The 16463-nt window shown below is 34.7% G+C and overlaps 1 protein-coding gene across 3 annotated transcripts in view; it reads right to left on the reverse strand.

The window, feature by feature from the left end:
- mtss1la (MTSS I-BAR domain containing 2a) overlaps positions 1–16463 on the reverse strand; it is a 66807-nt gene that overhangs the window by 11389 nt on the left and 38955 nt on the right. For all 3 annotated transcript variants that reach the window (XM_087292186.1, XM_087292185.1, NM_001044926.1), the window contains exons 4-7: positions 12457–12541; positions 10570–10661; positions 10392–10466; positions 937–1094 (exon numbers count right to left, since the gene is read on the reverse strand). In XM_087292186.1, the coding sequence (XP_087148312.1) occupies positions 937–1094; positions 10392–10466; positions 10570–10661; positions 12457–12541 (410 nt within the window). The remainder of the gene's footprint in view (positions 1–936; positions 1095–10391; positions 10467–10569; positions 10662–12456; positions 12542–16463) is intronic.

A 16463-nucleotide genomic window follows, 5' to 3' on the forward strand; every position in this document is an offset into this window, starting at 1 on the left:
GAACTATCCCTTTCAAACCATGTTTCAGGAAGGCACTTTGTAAATGTCTCACTGTAAACTTCTAATCTTACTTTTATGATCAGTAATATGCATGGCTAAGGACAATTTAGACATCTTTAAAGAGGAATTTACCAATTTATTTAGATTTTTTTGAACCCTCAGATTTCAGATAGTTATATAGTTACATTTCGGCCAAACTTTGTTCTATTCCAACAAATCAATCATCAGTGGAAATCTTTATTCAGCATTCAGACACTGTATAAATCATTAAAAATAACAAATTACAAATGTTACATGTAAATAAATATATCTATTTAATTTTATATGAGTGATGTTTTACATTATGTACTAAAAAAGACAGTTGCATTTCATGTAACGAACATTGCAGCGTTAAATAGAAAACATTCTATCGATACTCATCATATATTTAATACAAATTAATGTGCTTATTTAATCTTAAATTAAAATAATTAAAACTACCAGTCTTGAAAAAACATCTTTACGAGATCCGGCTTTACCCACATATCCTTAATAAAGAACAAGTGATTGCAGTCTTTATATATTACGCACATATAGTTAGAAATCTTTAACTTATTTAAAGAATTATTAGCCCCCCTGTATATTTTTTACACAATTTCTGTTTAAAAGAGAAAAGATTTTTTTCCAACACATTTCTAAACATAATGGTTTGTTCTGTAGACAATGAAAACAAATTGCTTAAGGGGGATAATAATATTGACCTTAAAATAGTTTTTAAAAAATAAAAACTGCATTTATTCTATCTGAAATATTATCAGAAATACTGTGAAAAATTCCTTGCTCTGTTAAAGATCATTTAAGAAATATTTGGAAAAAAAAAAATTACAGGAGGGCTAAAAATGTTGACTTCAACTTCATCTTGCAAGACCCCCTCAAAGTAACTTTTTTCCCTCTCACCACCACAGGCTGCAGGAAGCTGATGAAGGTGCAGTATCTTCCCCTCTCCTCCAGCAGAGCTCGACGCACAGCCTGCTTCTCCGTCTCCTCCATCAGCAGGTACATGTCATTCACATCCTGCATGGCACTGTTTAGCTGTGGCTGAAGACCTCCTCGACCTGACACCGAATCACAGACACAGAGGGTCAGAGACAGGACAGAGAACAGACACTGAAGTCATCACTGTCATCCCATAAAATTACACAACTGTTCAAAAGCTTGGGTTTTTTTTATTGAAAAAAAATGAAATATTCAGCAGACATGCTTTAAATTAACTGAAAATGCAAACAGTGTCACGTTATTAAATAAATATAGTGCATTTGTGTCCATTTTAACCTGAATGAGACAATTAAAATGTTTATCTAAATTCACAGTTCTTACTTAATGTACAAAATTTTGCAAATGCTTTGAAGCCTTCAACATATTTTATTATACTTTTAATTTTTATTATTTCAGTTTATTTTACAATTATTTAAAATATCCATTAACAATGATAATGCATTTAGCAGTCAAACATAAGTTTTTGTAAAATGATCTATGAAGAAGTGAAATGTTTTGAAATATATATTTAGACTTCTCCATGTTTTTTTTTACCCTTTCGGGACAGAATTGTGTTGATGAATAGGGTATATGCCGAAGCATGCTAAAAGGACTTTTAATTTGCCAGTAACCTGGGTTAAGCGCTTCCGGCGAATTGAATGCCAATGCAAAATCCAGTGCGTTTAAGGTCTGTTTTCTTTAAAAATCAGCGATCTCCACTAGCTGAGTGATATCCAATTTAAAGTGGGTCTCAGATTGTACAAGAAGCACTGCATTAAATTACATTTCCCCCGCCATATCTTTATAATATGAGCATTTATTTTACCCCACTATATTCAATGGAGCTTCTGCGTTAGCCTGCCGATTCTGACGGGTGCATGCGAGTAAACAGCTTTTTGTCTCGTTTTACGCTTGAGCAACCAAATAAATGCTAAAGTTTATTTAACTGAATGTATTTTATTGACATTACAACATCGATGCTGTATAAGGAACCGTATAAAATGGAAAAAAGTTCACAATAACAGGTCACGGGAAGTGTATCAGCATGGGAACAGCACTAGCGCGGCATATACCCTATATGAATGCGTACTGACAATAATCATGAAGGAATTTATGAAAGTACAATGACTTAATTTGTTTTAAAAAACATTCAGAGTAATACTTATGTTTCTGAATAAATAAATATGTACACTACTGGTCAAAAGTTTGAGGTCAGTAGGATTTTAAAATGTTTTAAAATAAGCTTCTAAAACTGTTAGTTTTGAGTCACAGCTCTAAAGTTACATATCAAACAGTAAGATCTGAGGTGATCTGCTGCTGCTTTCAGTAATATGGCAATAAATGTCACCACTGGCTTGCATGGTTCAGAATCTGAAAAGCTACTCATCGATGAATTTGCTCTTCAGTGTTTGGACTCTCAATAATGACTTCAAACCACACTGAACTGAGCTAAACTGAACTGAACTTAAACACTAAAAACTGAACTACCCTGATCAAGTTACTATGACCATTTATGTGAAGCTGCTTTGACACAATCTACATCGTAAAAGTGCTATACAAATAAAGCTGAATTGAATTGAATTGAACATAAAATGGCATTTAAACTAATTATTAGCATTTAACTCTCAATAAAGCATATGCGGTGTACCTGAGGTGATCATTGTTAGTTTTCTATTATTCAGCTGCAAGAAAGAAAACCCATTTCTAATATATCAATTGGAGGTGTTGGTTAGAACAAAAACTCCATTAACGTGGAGAATATTCCTTCTATATTGTGCTGTTGCTTTTATATAGAACACGATTTAATTCAGCCGTTAGGTTCGAACATCAGACTCACTCCTTTTGGTTCTCAATCTGGCAACCTGCGCTTGCGTTTGTTTTGGAGTGCAATTGAATCCAGGAATGCAATACCTAGTTCAACCACTGGGTGTCAAACTTACAAACTGCCCCTTTAAACTGTTGAAATATTCATCAGTACTGCTGATTTTTCTTGTATTTTTGACGCAGATTTTAGATTTCTTTCAAAAAATTTAAAATTAATAAATACAAAACCCAAACTTCTGAACGGCACAAACTGGATGAACTGAAAAATGTGCATTTTCCATTTTCATGACATGAAATGTTTGATGTAAACGTCAACACAGATGTCCCATGAGTCAGCAAAACGAAGACAGATACGGGAGGATAATGTCAACACAGCAAACAGGCATTGTCAGGCATCATGCAAAGAAACGTTCGTGACCATATAATGAAAATAAATGAGTTGATGATGCTCTGAATCTAAACACCCCAGACTCAATGATTGTACATTGTGATGGATTTTCACAACACGGATGCTTATTATGTCTGATGGAAACAATGACAATGAGACAAACATGCTGTGCAAACAATGGAGCCTTTGAGAAGGACACTAAAACATTCTGATGAAATGCACGCAAAACACCTTGGAATGAAATGGAATCGAGTTTAGTTATGTAAAACGTGATGAGTTATGAAAGAACAACCCAAATACATACCTGGTAGTTCTAGAGTTTATAAGCAGAAGCCAAGCCAATAACAGTATGAAAGACAGAAAGAAAAACAGCATGAAGAGATCGCAAAGGTTTGAAGAAATGTAAGCGAATGCAATTGCGAGCAAGTCTGACTCTGTTTATACTTGGTGTTAATGTGCGTTTTCATCAATGTGATCACAAGTGGATGAGGCTAAATGCAAATGTAAACAGAGTAGGCTTTTGCCAGTATCAAATTTTCTTGTGATTAACTGATGAAGCTTTTATCACAGTATACAATATTATCATGATGTTGACCTAAGCTGCAAAAATAAAAAAGGTTACTTTTAGGGGGAGCTCACACCAGATGCAACTTGCATGAAGAAATTTGCAATATTCACGCATAAATAAATGCGTGAACATTTAACGTTTACTCGCTTCATCTGAGTTTCACATTAAATTGAGCGTGAAATTCATTTCACAATAAACACGGATTTGCATGATGAGCGGGGCTTTTGTCTGCCCGGTGACTGTAGTTTTGTTGCTAAATAGCAGACATGAATTTTATTGAGATAATAGCTGTGCTTTATGTGCTTTAGGAAGGCTGAAAAAACAGCGTAGATTCATTTGGCGCTGTGTCAGAGTCAACTAGACTCTTTCAGAGGTGCATTCAGCTCTGTGAGTTCATCAACTCTAGAAACTGTGCTTGGATGATGGAAGCTTTCATTTGACTGAACCGAGCCCAGTTCGATAGCAGCGCAGGACGTCTATTCGCATCTTTGCATTGAATTAACATGTAAATTACTTGCGCTTGATGCTTCATCCGCGTCTGGTGTGAACGCACCATAACAGGTATAATAACAACAAATGCTCAGCATATTACTTTATTGAACACCAGAGGTGTGGACTCGAGTCATGTGACTTGGACTCGAGTCAGACTCGAGTCATGAATTTGATGACTTTAGACTTGACTTGACAAAATATGAAAAGACTTGCAACTCGACTTGGACTTGAACATAAATGACTCGGACTTTTACTTGGACTTGCGCCTATTGACTTGTAAAGACTTGCTACTTTCTATAAAAAGCCCAAAGATAAAAAGTATGTTGACAAGGAGCGCTCTATCTCTGTGTGTGTGTGTGTGTGTGACAGAAAGCATGCGCGCATACTTTCGACCACTAGCGCTTTGTGGCGCACTTCCGTGTTTTTGCACCAGCGGGAAATTTGAAGATGCCATTTTCATTCTGACTCGGAGAGTAAAATAAACACATCCGCGATCTGCTTCTTTTGTTTTATTCAGCGGATTTACAAAATCTGTCAAAGGTAAGAGACTTTACTACTCGCAATGTGTTACTGTTGTGCAAAAGCATTGTTTTACTGTTGTGCATAAGTCAATGAACTTCAGTTTTTTTAACCAAACTTACCCTCTCGTCATTTATTTCACATAATTATGAATGAACATGGCTGTAATTTATGTTTTTGCACTTGGTCGTTTGTGTCAATGCGCATATTAAGTTTTATTTTTGTGTTTTGCCCATCCTCTGACAATATTTTCTAACTATTTAATTAGTAGTAATAATAATTACATGCCATAATAACTATATATATATGTATATGTATATGTATATATATATATATATATATATATATATATATATATATATATATATATATATATATATAGTTTATTTTTAAAGCTCTTAAAACTGTGAAAAAAAGTGTTTTGTTATTTTTTGGTAACATTTTGCAATAAGGTTTTTTTAGTTAATCTATGTACTAACATGAACTAATAATGAACTATACTTTTAAACCTTTATTAATTATAGTTTAACATTTACTATTGCATTATTACAATTTAAAGGTATGCTTCTTAACATTAATGTTAATGCACTGTGATTTAACAAAGGTTAACCAATAATTTTATTTCCATTAATTAATGAATACTGTAATGATTTGTAACTGTACTTCACTGCATTGTTTGTTCACATTAGTACATACATAAACTTAATTAATTAATACAACCTTATTGTAAAGTGTTACCTTTTTCATATTTTGGATTGATACTATTAATTTTATTTAATATTTAAAACCTTAAAAGTATTTGTATTATTGTTGATGTTATGCCTCTTAGCAATATTTTAGTCCTCTATATGGTTTTTAATTAAATTTTTATTGTGAAATTGTAATGTAATGCATCTATATTGTTGAATTTCTGTTTGTTTGTTTTTCTGTATTTCCCCCTCTATATTTAAGGCTTATCTACTATTTTTAAGGTACTTAAAACCAACCATCTAATAAAAAATACAATTGACAATCACATTTCGTTTCATGAGTTGTTCCTGTTTTGTAGGACTCTTATTTTAACAGATTTCATTGGAAAACACTTGACTGATCATTCAATTAAAGTTTTACCTTTATTATTCCATCACTCAATGAGATCATTTAATTGTGAGTTGAATTACTCCATTTGTAATTGTTTTTAAATAAACTAAAAACGAAGACTTGTTTTATTCAGTTTGTTGAATTTGAACTCTACTTTACATATTAAAAGATATTTAAAACCACTATGAATGTATTTAAACTAATATTTAAATTTATATAACTGTTTCACTGTGGGTATATCTATTTTAATTTATTTAGCACATTTATTGCCTATTCAAACATGAAAACAAGTTTTAGATAATTTGTGGCTCTAATAAATTGGTAAACATTACAATATCCCTGCAGAAAAATCCAGCTTAAACCAGCCTAGGCTGGTAAGCTGGCTTTAGCTGGTCGACCAGGCTGGTTTTAGAGGGGTTTTGGTCAGTTCTAGGCTGGTTTCCAGCCATTTCCAGCCTGGTCTTAGCTGGTCAGGCTGGAAACTGACCAGCAAAATCCAGCTAAAACCAGCTTGACCAGCCTGGTTTAAGCTGGACATAGCTGGTTTTGGCTGGGCTCCCAGCCTGGCTAGGCTGGTCAAGCTGGTTTAAGCTGGTCATCTCCCAGCCTGACCAGCTAAGACTAGGCTGAAAATGGCTGGAAACCAGCCTGGAAGTGGCCTAAACCCCTCTAAAACCAGCCTGGTCGACCAGCTAAAACCAGCCTAGGCTGGTTCAAGCTGTTTTTTTCAGTAGGGATTTTTGACAAAATGGTCTAAAATGATAGTTTACAAGTGCCTAAGTGGGATTTGAACCCCGTTCTTTATGAAAAGAAAGAAAAATCTGATTGGCTCTGACATTACTTTCACCAGTGGGCAGGTACTTCAATCTGATTGGCTGGTTTCTCGTGCACGTATTCAGTCTCACTGCGTTTGCTTGACTTTTGTCCACACTGGCGCCTCAAACTTTTCCTGCTTTTGCTCTCAAGAGATCCTCCGGGTAAATTGATTATTCCAGAATGTTGATATGGTTTATCAATGTTGATAATGGTTTCCTTATTTTTATCACAGTTACATTTCTGCTTGCGTTAGTTATATTTTTGTTTAAATGTTTTTTTATTTGATTAGTATGGTACACCTTTCGGGTGATTAATAAATGTTTGTAAAACAAAATGCATTCTTTACATCCAACATCTATTCTCTGTGTCTTTAAGTGTTTGTAACTGGAAATATCTCATCATAAAACATACAGCCAAAATGTTATGGTTTATTAGATTAAAAATTTAATATGTAAGGCTATTTTAGTATTTTGGTTATTGTTAATAAATAGTGCCTCAATATAAATCATATCAAAAAGCACGAAAGGAAGAGGAAACACAAGACACAAATTCTATATATAATCTCTGAGAGCACGCAGGAAAATGTGTGCGTGAGCAGTGCATATTTGAGAGCGAGAAAATTTGCGCGTGAGCAGCGTATATTTCAGAGCTCGCAAGCAGTTTTGTCCACAGAGGAAATCGGTGCACGAGCGTCACACAAGGTAGAGAGCAAAGTTCTTCATTGTTATGTGAAGAAAACAACGTTAAGTTTTGTATAAAGTAGCCTACTTCATTGAGAATATGTGCCACAATTTTACATTGCTGCTAGACAGATTTGCATCTTCATCTCTTCAGCACACACGAGATTCAATTGACAAAATACCAAGTTCACTCAATTTTACTTTGCAGCATACAGGAGTTGGTCTACTGCTACCACATTGAGGTTGTTTATGTAGTTTTAGTTAATCACAAGTTGATCACAGAAGACATAACATAGCACAACTAAACTTAATGAACTAGACAGCAGTAGACCTGCAATTTCTGTGTGATGTGAGGCAAAATGAACTCTATTGTGGTGGAACTCGTTCTTGTGCAATTTGCTGTGGAGACGAGACGCAGCACTGTTTAGCACTTTTTCAGAAAATTACATTTGTGTTTTTATATATCTGAGCAATGTTCTTTCATAAAAAAGGTTTGTTTAATAAATACAGATCTTACAACCATACATAATCTGTTTACAGTTCATTTTTTCTGTTAAAAAGACTCGAAAATCAAACTATAGGACTTTGGACTTGACTTGAGACTTGTTGCCTTTGACTTGGGACTTGACTCGGGACTTGCCTGTCTTGACTCGGGACTTGACTCGGGACTTGAGGGCAATGAATTGAGACTTACTTGTGACTTGCCAAACAATGACTTGGTCCCACCTCTGTTGAACACACATGTTCAGAGTAAACAAATGATTCAACTAAATTTATTTATTTCAAGTATTTCAAGTAAACTGTATAAAAATGCTGGGTCCCAGATAATTCCATCATGTTGTGCCAACATAAATCAAGTAAGTTAACTTGTTATGTTAAAATGTTTTAACAAATTTAAGTGGATTGAACATAAAACTATTTTTTAACCTCATTTTAAATAAGTAGTTTGAACAAGCAGTAAAAAAAAAAAAAAATATATATATATATATATATATATATATATATATATATATATATATATATTTGATATATATATATATTGAGCGTACAATAGGAAACACAATTAGTACAATATAAGTAAATTAAGTACATTACAAATAAGTAAAAAAGTCTCATTAGTAAATGTTGGTTAATGAAATAAAATCAATATTTAATAATAAAATAATGTTAACAATATTTCATATTGTTTAATAATTACAACAGAATTTTTTAACATATACTAAATTGATTATGACTTGTAATCTGCTAATGACTAGATTTTAACAAATTATTAGGCATTTACCAAGAAATAAACATCATCTAAGATTAATAAAAGCTTTTGTAGTTTACATAATGAGCTTAGTTTAATTAACTTATATTAATTGTTAACTATGTTAAATATTGGATATTATTAGTAGTAGTATGAACATACAACAGCCCTATCAATAGCCACAGGATTTTCAATCAATATTTCGCTATAGGCTAAGATGAAGAGGTGTAAATGTTCATGCTTGAAAAATTGACATGATTATAACCACTACAGCAAATACAAAATTAATATATTCTTAAAAAGTCCTCTTAATGTTCTTTAAATTTTTTTTTTTAAAATCCCAGTATTTTGAAGCACCCACCGGTGATGGGGAAAGTTACTTTTGAAAGTAGTGCATTACAATATTGAGTTACTCACGCAAAAAAGTAACTAATTGCGCTACTTAGTTAGTTGTTTATTAAATAAAGAAAAGATTCACGCAGCTTCTCCTACTGCAGCAAATTCCATTTTTACTGTTGATATTTTGCGCCAGTTAATCAGGAAATTACCACTTTATTAACTTTGACTCGTTGGATGGAAGCGCTGCTTTATTCGCACTTAACGTCAATCCACTTCTTTTTGATGAGTTCAAAATGACAAGAACCTATTGCAAAAATGTAAGTCTCCGGCTTTCCATTGTTTCTGACTGTCTGTAGTGACGACCGGCGATTCGCAAATGAATCATTTGTTTTAACCAGATCTTCAAAATGAAACAGTCAAACCAATTTATTAAATTGAACGGAGTTGACGTGAAATGGTTTGCATCTTCAGGAAGTACTTAACAACTTACTTTAAAACATACCAGACACCCATTCTGACTCTAAATAAACAAATATCCTGAGTTATTCAGTTAGTAGAACAGTACACGGACACATCTGCTGTAAAAAAACAGACCTGATGATGATAAGTGTGAGCCGACTGTCTGTTCCCTCGCAGCATGCTCTCTCATTGAGTGTGTGATTCAACCTGACTAAGGTCATTTTTATTCCGCAATATATTTTTTAAAAGCCAATCGAGCAAAGTAAAAAGTAACTTCAGGTTTTTTTTAAAGTAACCTAAAAAATATTACTTTTTTTAAGTAATGCGTTACTTTACTTGTTAATTTTTAAAATGTAAAAATATTGCATAATGCATGTTACTTATTACACATTACACCCAACACTGGCACCCAAGATATCAATATTGTACATGTTATTATCATGATACTCTGAATTATTGAATCATTAAATAGATCTAAAACATAGTCTAAAATGTTTAGTCACAAGTCATGTGTGGGGCGTGTGACATCACAGTAGGGAGAATCTGGAACAGCCTGTTTTTTATTTATGGGTTTTTACCATTATGGGCTATCTGTTTACATACACTTTGGAAATTCATCAGCATTTACAAAAGTTAATCTTTCAGAAAACATACTCTTTAAAAGTGAACCAAATGGTATCATCTCTCCACTAGATGGTGGTATAATTTACTGGTTACTATAATACCTTCAATAGGGCTACTGTGACACTCTTTATAATCTGGCTTTGACCTAATTAATCTTAGCATCAGAAGTAGTTAGCATGCAAGAGAGAGCTGAGTGAGAAAAGACCCCAGCGTGACACATATTCACTAAATCTTTACCATACCGAACGCAATAATCCCCTGAACACAATCCACAGAGCGAGTGTGAGTGAGAGGGGAAATCATAGTGCTGACTGAGTGGGAAAAAAAACAGAGACTGACCTTTTCTAGCTTTCTTCTGGAGCTTTATTGTGTCAGATGACTTCTTCTTGATCTCCTGCCTGGAGCGCTTGTACTCTGGTCAGCAGAAGGAAGGTGTAAATTCAGGACAGAGACGTCAGTATTGCAAAGAGTATGAACAGGTTTGCTTAACGACAGTCGAGATAATTCAGTCCTGTACCTTTGGCATGGTCTTTATCAAGCAGAGCTGCAGTTTTCTTCCACTCTTCAATCTTGTCTTGGAGTGGGCCAATCATTTTTTCCATTAGAGCACTAAGTATTAATAGAAAAAATAAACAAGGCAAAAAATAAACAAGAGAAACAACTGAATCACCCAACACAGTATTATTTCAAGACTTAGCACCAAAATTAATAATAAAAACAATAATAAAATAACAGAACTATATAGCTATGCGCATATTATACAGTAGTCAACATTTGAAGTAAATCAAAATTTATTTTCAAAATTATCCTAGGACAAGAAAAACTGTCTTTCAATAGTTTTAGGACAACTTTGTTGAAAGGTGTTGATCCAATTGTTGACTACTGTACTTTATATAATTGTATACAGCCGAAATTATTTATAACTCTGGGATATGAATAATGTTGGGCTTGACTATATTTTTTAATGCATAATTTACATACACACTACACATTTAAAGTTTAGGATTTTTTTTTATTATTTGGGGAGAAAACAAAAATTTGTCACATTTACTATATTTATTTGATCAAAAACATAGCAACAACAATAATATTGTGAAGTTGCTCTTTTATATACAGTATTATCTGTAATATACAAGAGTTGTGTTGTTATTTTAAAATAAAAATAATATCTTTAGTGACGAAATCCTTCACAAATAATTTTATATACTGATCTGATGATCAAGAAATTAACATTTATTTTAATTTAAATGCTTTTTTTATTGGCTCACAGTGGCGCAGTGGGTAGCACAATCGCCTCACAGCAAGATGGTCATTGTTTCACCTTTCTTAATTTTTTAAATGCCCCTAGGGCATTTTTAAATCATAGCTAGCATTCATATTGGGCTTCTGGCCTGTTTTAGAAAAAAAAATTTAAAAAAAGTTTAATGAAATCTAAAGTGTGCAGTCTGAAAGCACCAGTGATGCCTTGTGTAAAGAGATTTCCAGCTACGTGCAATGGGGAACATAAAGAGATAAATAACCAATGGCGAACTTAAAATTATGAAAAACGCTAGAGGAAAGGCAAATTTCTGGTCAACTTTTCAAATAGTGACAACTTTAAATGATGAGCCAACTGGTTATGCACAATGCACAACTTGTAATTGAGTAAATTCAATGTGGACCACATGCCGCTTGGATATTGATGTTACTTATACAGTTAAATCTTACATTATAATAAAATAAGCTATTCTGATAAAAACAAAAACAAAACAAAAAAACCATCAAATTTCAATTAAATACAAATCCGGTCTATGGTTGTAACAGTAAGAATAAACAGTCTTTGTGTCGGACTCAGGCCAAAAACTGATGAGCTGTTGGAAAAGAGCAAGACTACAGCCTGTGTGTCTCGGGCCAGGGCCGGGCTAGGGCTTAGATTTAAGGCCTGTGCAGTGCTCTAAGGTAAATTAAGCCATGCTAAGCGTTTTTCATGTTGTGTTTTAAAACGTCCTATAAAAACAATATATTAGAATCATTTCTGAAGAATCATGTTTAACAAGGAAGACGAAGTGATACTGCAAACTAAGCTTGCCATCCCAGAAATAATTTATAGTTAACACATCCCCATTTGTGTTCCACAGAATAAGTAAAACCATAACTAATTTGAAATGATCAGGAGAGTAAATGTGCATTTCCGAGCAAACTGTTTCTTTAAGGTCAGCATCTGAAATCCATGAGCTAATTCGGTCTCTCTGAAGACGACGGGCGCTTTAAAGCCTCTGAGCAGGTTGATTGATCTATGGATGTTTGCTTATCTCTGCAGTGGAAAATCAATAACTGGCAGAGACATAAAATCCTGTCTGTGCGTCTGACTGGCGGGGAGTGAGGCATGAAAGTGATCACGCCATTGCATGGGTCGATCACTCACTTGGTGAAGTGGCGCAGTTTGGCTTCGATGCTGCGGTGTCGCATGCACATCCGGGTCAAAGCCGAGCCGATATCCCTGGTGGCACCTGAGAAAGAGACAAATGAATGAGCTGAATATGAAATATGAACTTCTTGCAGATTTAAAGTATGACAATGACAGTTTAACAATTAAAAACAACCCAAGTTTATCAAAGTGCTCAAAAAAAATCAAGTTACTGTACTGTATGTGGTGCAAAATAAGTTGTTTGAAACATAAAGCCTGAAGATATATACATGGCCACAAGGGGGCAGCTTTATCAGAAGCACAAAAGCAAGTCCATTAAAGAAAACAAGCATGCACTTAGTCTGTAAAAAGAACGATAATTGCACCATATTCACAAGAGACAGATCTTCAAAGGCCGCAAATAGAACACTTCCCAAACTGAATGACTCTGATCCATCATGGAGTGTGCACTCGCTTGGTGACCTTGAGGACAATTACTTAGCGGTGTTAACTTTCCTCTCCGGCCAAGTGTAATTAAAATGGGGTCTTAAGCTATAAAGACCAGCCGGCCTTGGCCTGAACACAACCAGCATTGCAGCCAGAGCTGATGAGATTGAACTCTGATGCAATGAGGGTCAGTAGAAGGGCCAAAGTCTCTACTTAAAGGGTTCATGTGCCAGTGGATGTAAGGGGAGATATATGTGATAGATTATGATGGGAATCAAAAATAATGGATTAATTCTGGTTTTTACTCCACTGTATGTGGTTTCTTAATTCATCCACTAAAGATTATTTTAAATGCTAAATGAGGACATAGTTTGCATATGTTGTTAGAAAATCCTTGCAAAACATTTGTTGGCATGAATGACTTTTTTTTAAAAGGCAGAATTAATGCAATCCAATGCTAAGTCTTTGCTAATAATATATATAAACAATTGTTGTTTAATATTAAACCAAGCAAAGCAAAATGTGGCAATCTATTGCATTTTATATATTCGATTGATTAAAATCAAATTGTCAAGAATCATTCGTTTGGGAATCAGACTCTACACATGCTGTGTTACTTCACTGAAAAGAACCACATCATTCGTATGGAACTGGGCTGTGCTGGTTTTCGATTCAGTAAAAAGAATTTTCTAGTGAATCAGACTACAGTAGTTCCTCTGTATGTTTTTGATTCACTAAAAATAAAATTTTCATAGGTGTCATTAGAATCAGACTGCAGTGGCTACTCTATATGTTTATGATTCACTAAACCTATTTTAATTAGAGTCATTTGCTTCTGAATCAGACTACAGTGCCTCATCTGTACACTTCTGATTCACTAAAAGAATCTTTTGGTTAGAGTCATTTGCTAGTGAGTCATACTGCAGTGGCTCCTCTGTAGGTTTCTGATTCTCTAAAAAGAATCTTTTGGCTAGAGTCATTTGCTAGTGAATCAGACTGCAGTGGCACCTCTATGTTTTTGATGCACTAAAAATAATATTTTCCTAAGATACAGCAATAGCTCCTCTGTATGTTTTTGATTCACTAAAAAGAACCTGTTCCTTGAAATCATTTGTTTAAGAACTGGACTTCATTGGATGTGCTTTATATTTCTGATTAAATAAAAAGAACCTGTTCAGTAATCTAGTAAACAAACCAGTAACTGCAGAAAGGCATGATTATTTATACAACAAAAAGAACTGATTTATTAGAATCATTTGATCAAGAGACGGATTATATTGTTTGCTCTGTATGTTTTTGATTCACTGTAATAAAGAAAAACATCAGCTCATTGTAGTGATTCATTTGAGAGTGGTGGAACCTCTGAAAACGCATTATTGCAACATCAGAATTTCATCCATATCAGCAGATCAATGTGTGCTGCTGGAGATCCACTAATGGTTTATGTCATATCTGAAAAGATTTTTTTAAAAGTGATGATTATGTCAGAGTGTTTATACACCAAAAATAAATGTGTGTGTGCGACGAGAAATGGGAGCAGTCCAGAAGAACAGCCCTCCATCTCTCTTTCCAGGTCCAAAGGGAAAAGGAGTGAACCCGGTAAAGGGATATCCCTCCATTCTTCCACTCTGTATCTGCCTTTCCTGTCTGCTCATGTTTCCTAAACACCATTATTACAGGAGAGAATGGGAGAGGCCGGCAATAACCTGCCCTCCTGTAACCACACACACACACACACACACACACACACACACACATGAATGAACCGAAAATGTTCAAAACAAACAGCCTCCCACATGAAAACTCACTGCAAAGAGGCACTTCAGCTCAAACACGACAACAAGTATACACAGAGTTTGTCAAACCAGTAATATTTTACTACCAATAATATACTATTTTAAGTTTTTGCTAACATTTTTATTTTAATTTGTTACAGTTTTAGTAATTTTATTGTGTTGAAATAATTCATTGTCTTGTCGGCTTAGTCCCTATATTAATCCAGGGTCGCCACACCGGAATGAACTGCCAACTTATCCAGCAAGTTTTTTTTTTTTTCCATCTCTGGGAAACACATACACATTCACACACACACTCATACACTATGGACAATTTAGCCTAACCAATTCACCTGTACTGCATGTCTTTGGACTGAAAGGGAAAATGGAGCACCTGGAGGAAACCCACGCGAACGCAGGGAGAACATGCAAACTCCACACAGAAACGCCAACTGAGCCGAGGTTCAAACCAGCGACCCAGCGACCTTCTTGCTGTGAGGCGACAGCACTACCTACTGCACCACTGCCTCGCCGTGTTGAAATAATCTCTATTATAATCGCTATTATTTTAGTAGCCTGCTATTAACGTGAGGGTGAGAACATTAACAGCAAAAACTAAATTAGCTGGTTATTTGTGTGTATACTTTGTATTTGTGTACTTATGTTGCGGGGACTAAATGCCACCACAAGTAGCACAATATCAGTAAATGTTAACCTGTGTTTTAACCTGTTGTCCCCAAAATGGCCCAAAATCAGACATTTTCTTGTCACGTTATCCAAGTTTTAGGAACACAAATAGCTTGAGTTCTAGTTTACCGTTTGATATCAGAAGTGGCTTATATAAAAAGCAAAGGCCTCTAGATTACGCTTATTTTAGCAAAATAAAATATGATCATGCCTTGATTTTTAATTATTTAATTAGGAGAGTAATGTCTGACTTTGCTTAGACAAAAGTCTTGTCATTTAACAGAAAAAAATTACATTATTGAATATAATGTGATGGTGTAGTGGGAAAAGATTGAATATTGTGCATGACTCCTATGAGCTTGGAGGACTGCATCCATACATCTCTGCAATGACTTAAATAACTGATTAAAAAAGTCATCTGGAATGGCAAAGACAGCGTTCATGCAGGACTCCCAGAGATTCTTTGGATTCATCTTCAATGCCTCCTCCTTCATCTTACCCCAGACATGCTAGATAATGTTCATGTCTGGTGACTGGGCTGGCCAATACTTTAGCACCTTGACCTTCTTTGCTTTCAGGAACCTGGATGTGGAGGCTGAAGAATTTGCCCTTTCCTGTGGTTTATAATGTAATGGGCAAGACAAATGTCTTGATACCTCAGGTTGTTGATGTTGCCATCAACTTTGCAGACCTCTCGCAAGCCCCAATACTGAATGTAACCCCAAACCATGATTTGTCCTTCACCAAACTTGACTGATTTCAGTGAGAATCTTGGGCCTATGCGGGTTCCAGTTGATGTTCTGCAGTATTTGTGATGATTGGGATGCAGTTTAACAGATGATCCATCAGAAAAATCTACCTTCTGCCACTTTTCCAAATGATCAACTAGAAGTCAAGTTATTACTTCTTGCTCTTACAACTGTGATTGATGACAAGACTTTTGTCAGGTAGTGTACAGTCTGTACATTATAAATACATTATGTCTATGCGAAGTCCCCATAAAAATAGCTGTACAAGTGTGTGATTGTGTGCACAAACTATTCCCATAGAAAACTTCTTTAAAACTTAATCCTGTTTGATACGACGCTATAAACTCTAAATTTAAGTCAAATCAAC

The sequence above is a fragment of the Danio rerio genome, chromosome 18 (assembly GCF_052040795.2).
Source record: "Danio rerio strain M-AB ecotype USA chromosome 18, GRCz13ab, whole genome shotgun sequence".
NCBI lineage: Eukaryota > Metazoa > Chordata > Actinopteri > Cypriniformes > Danionidae > Danio > Danio rerio.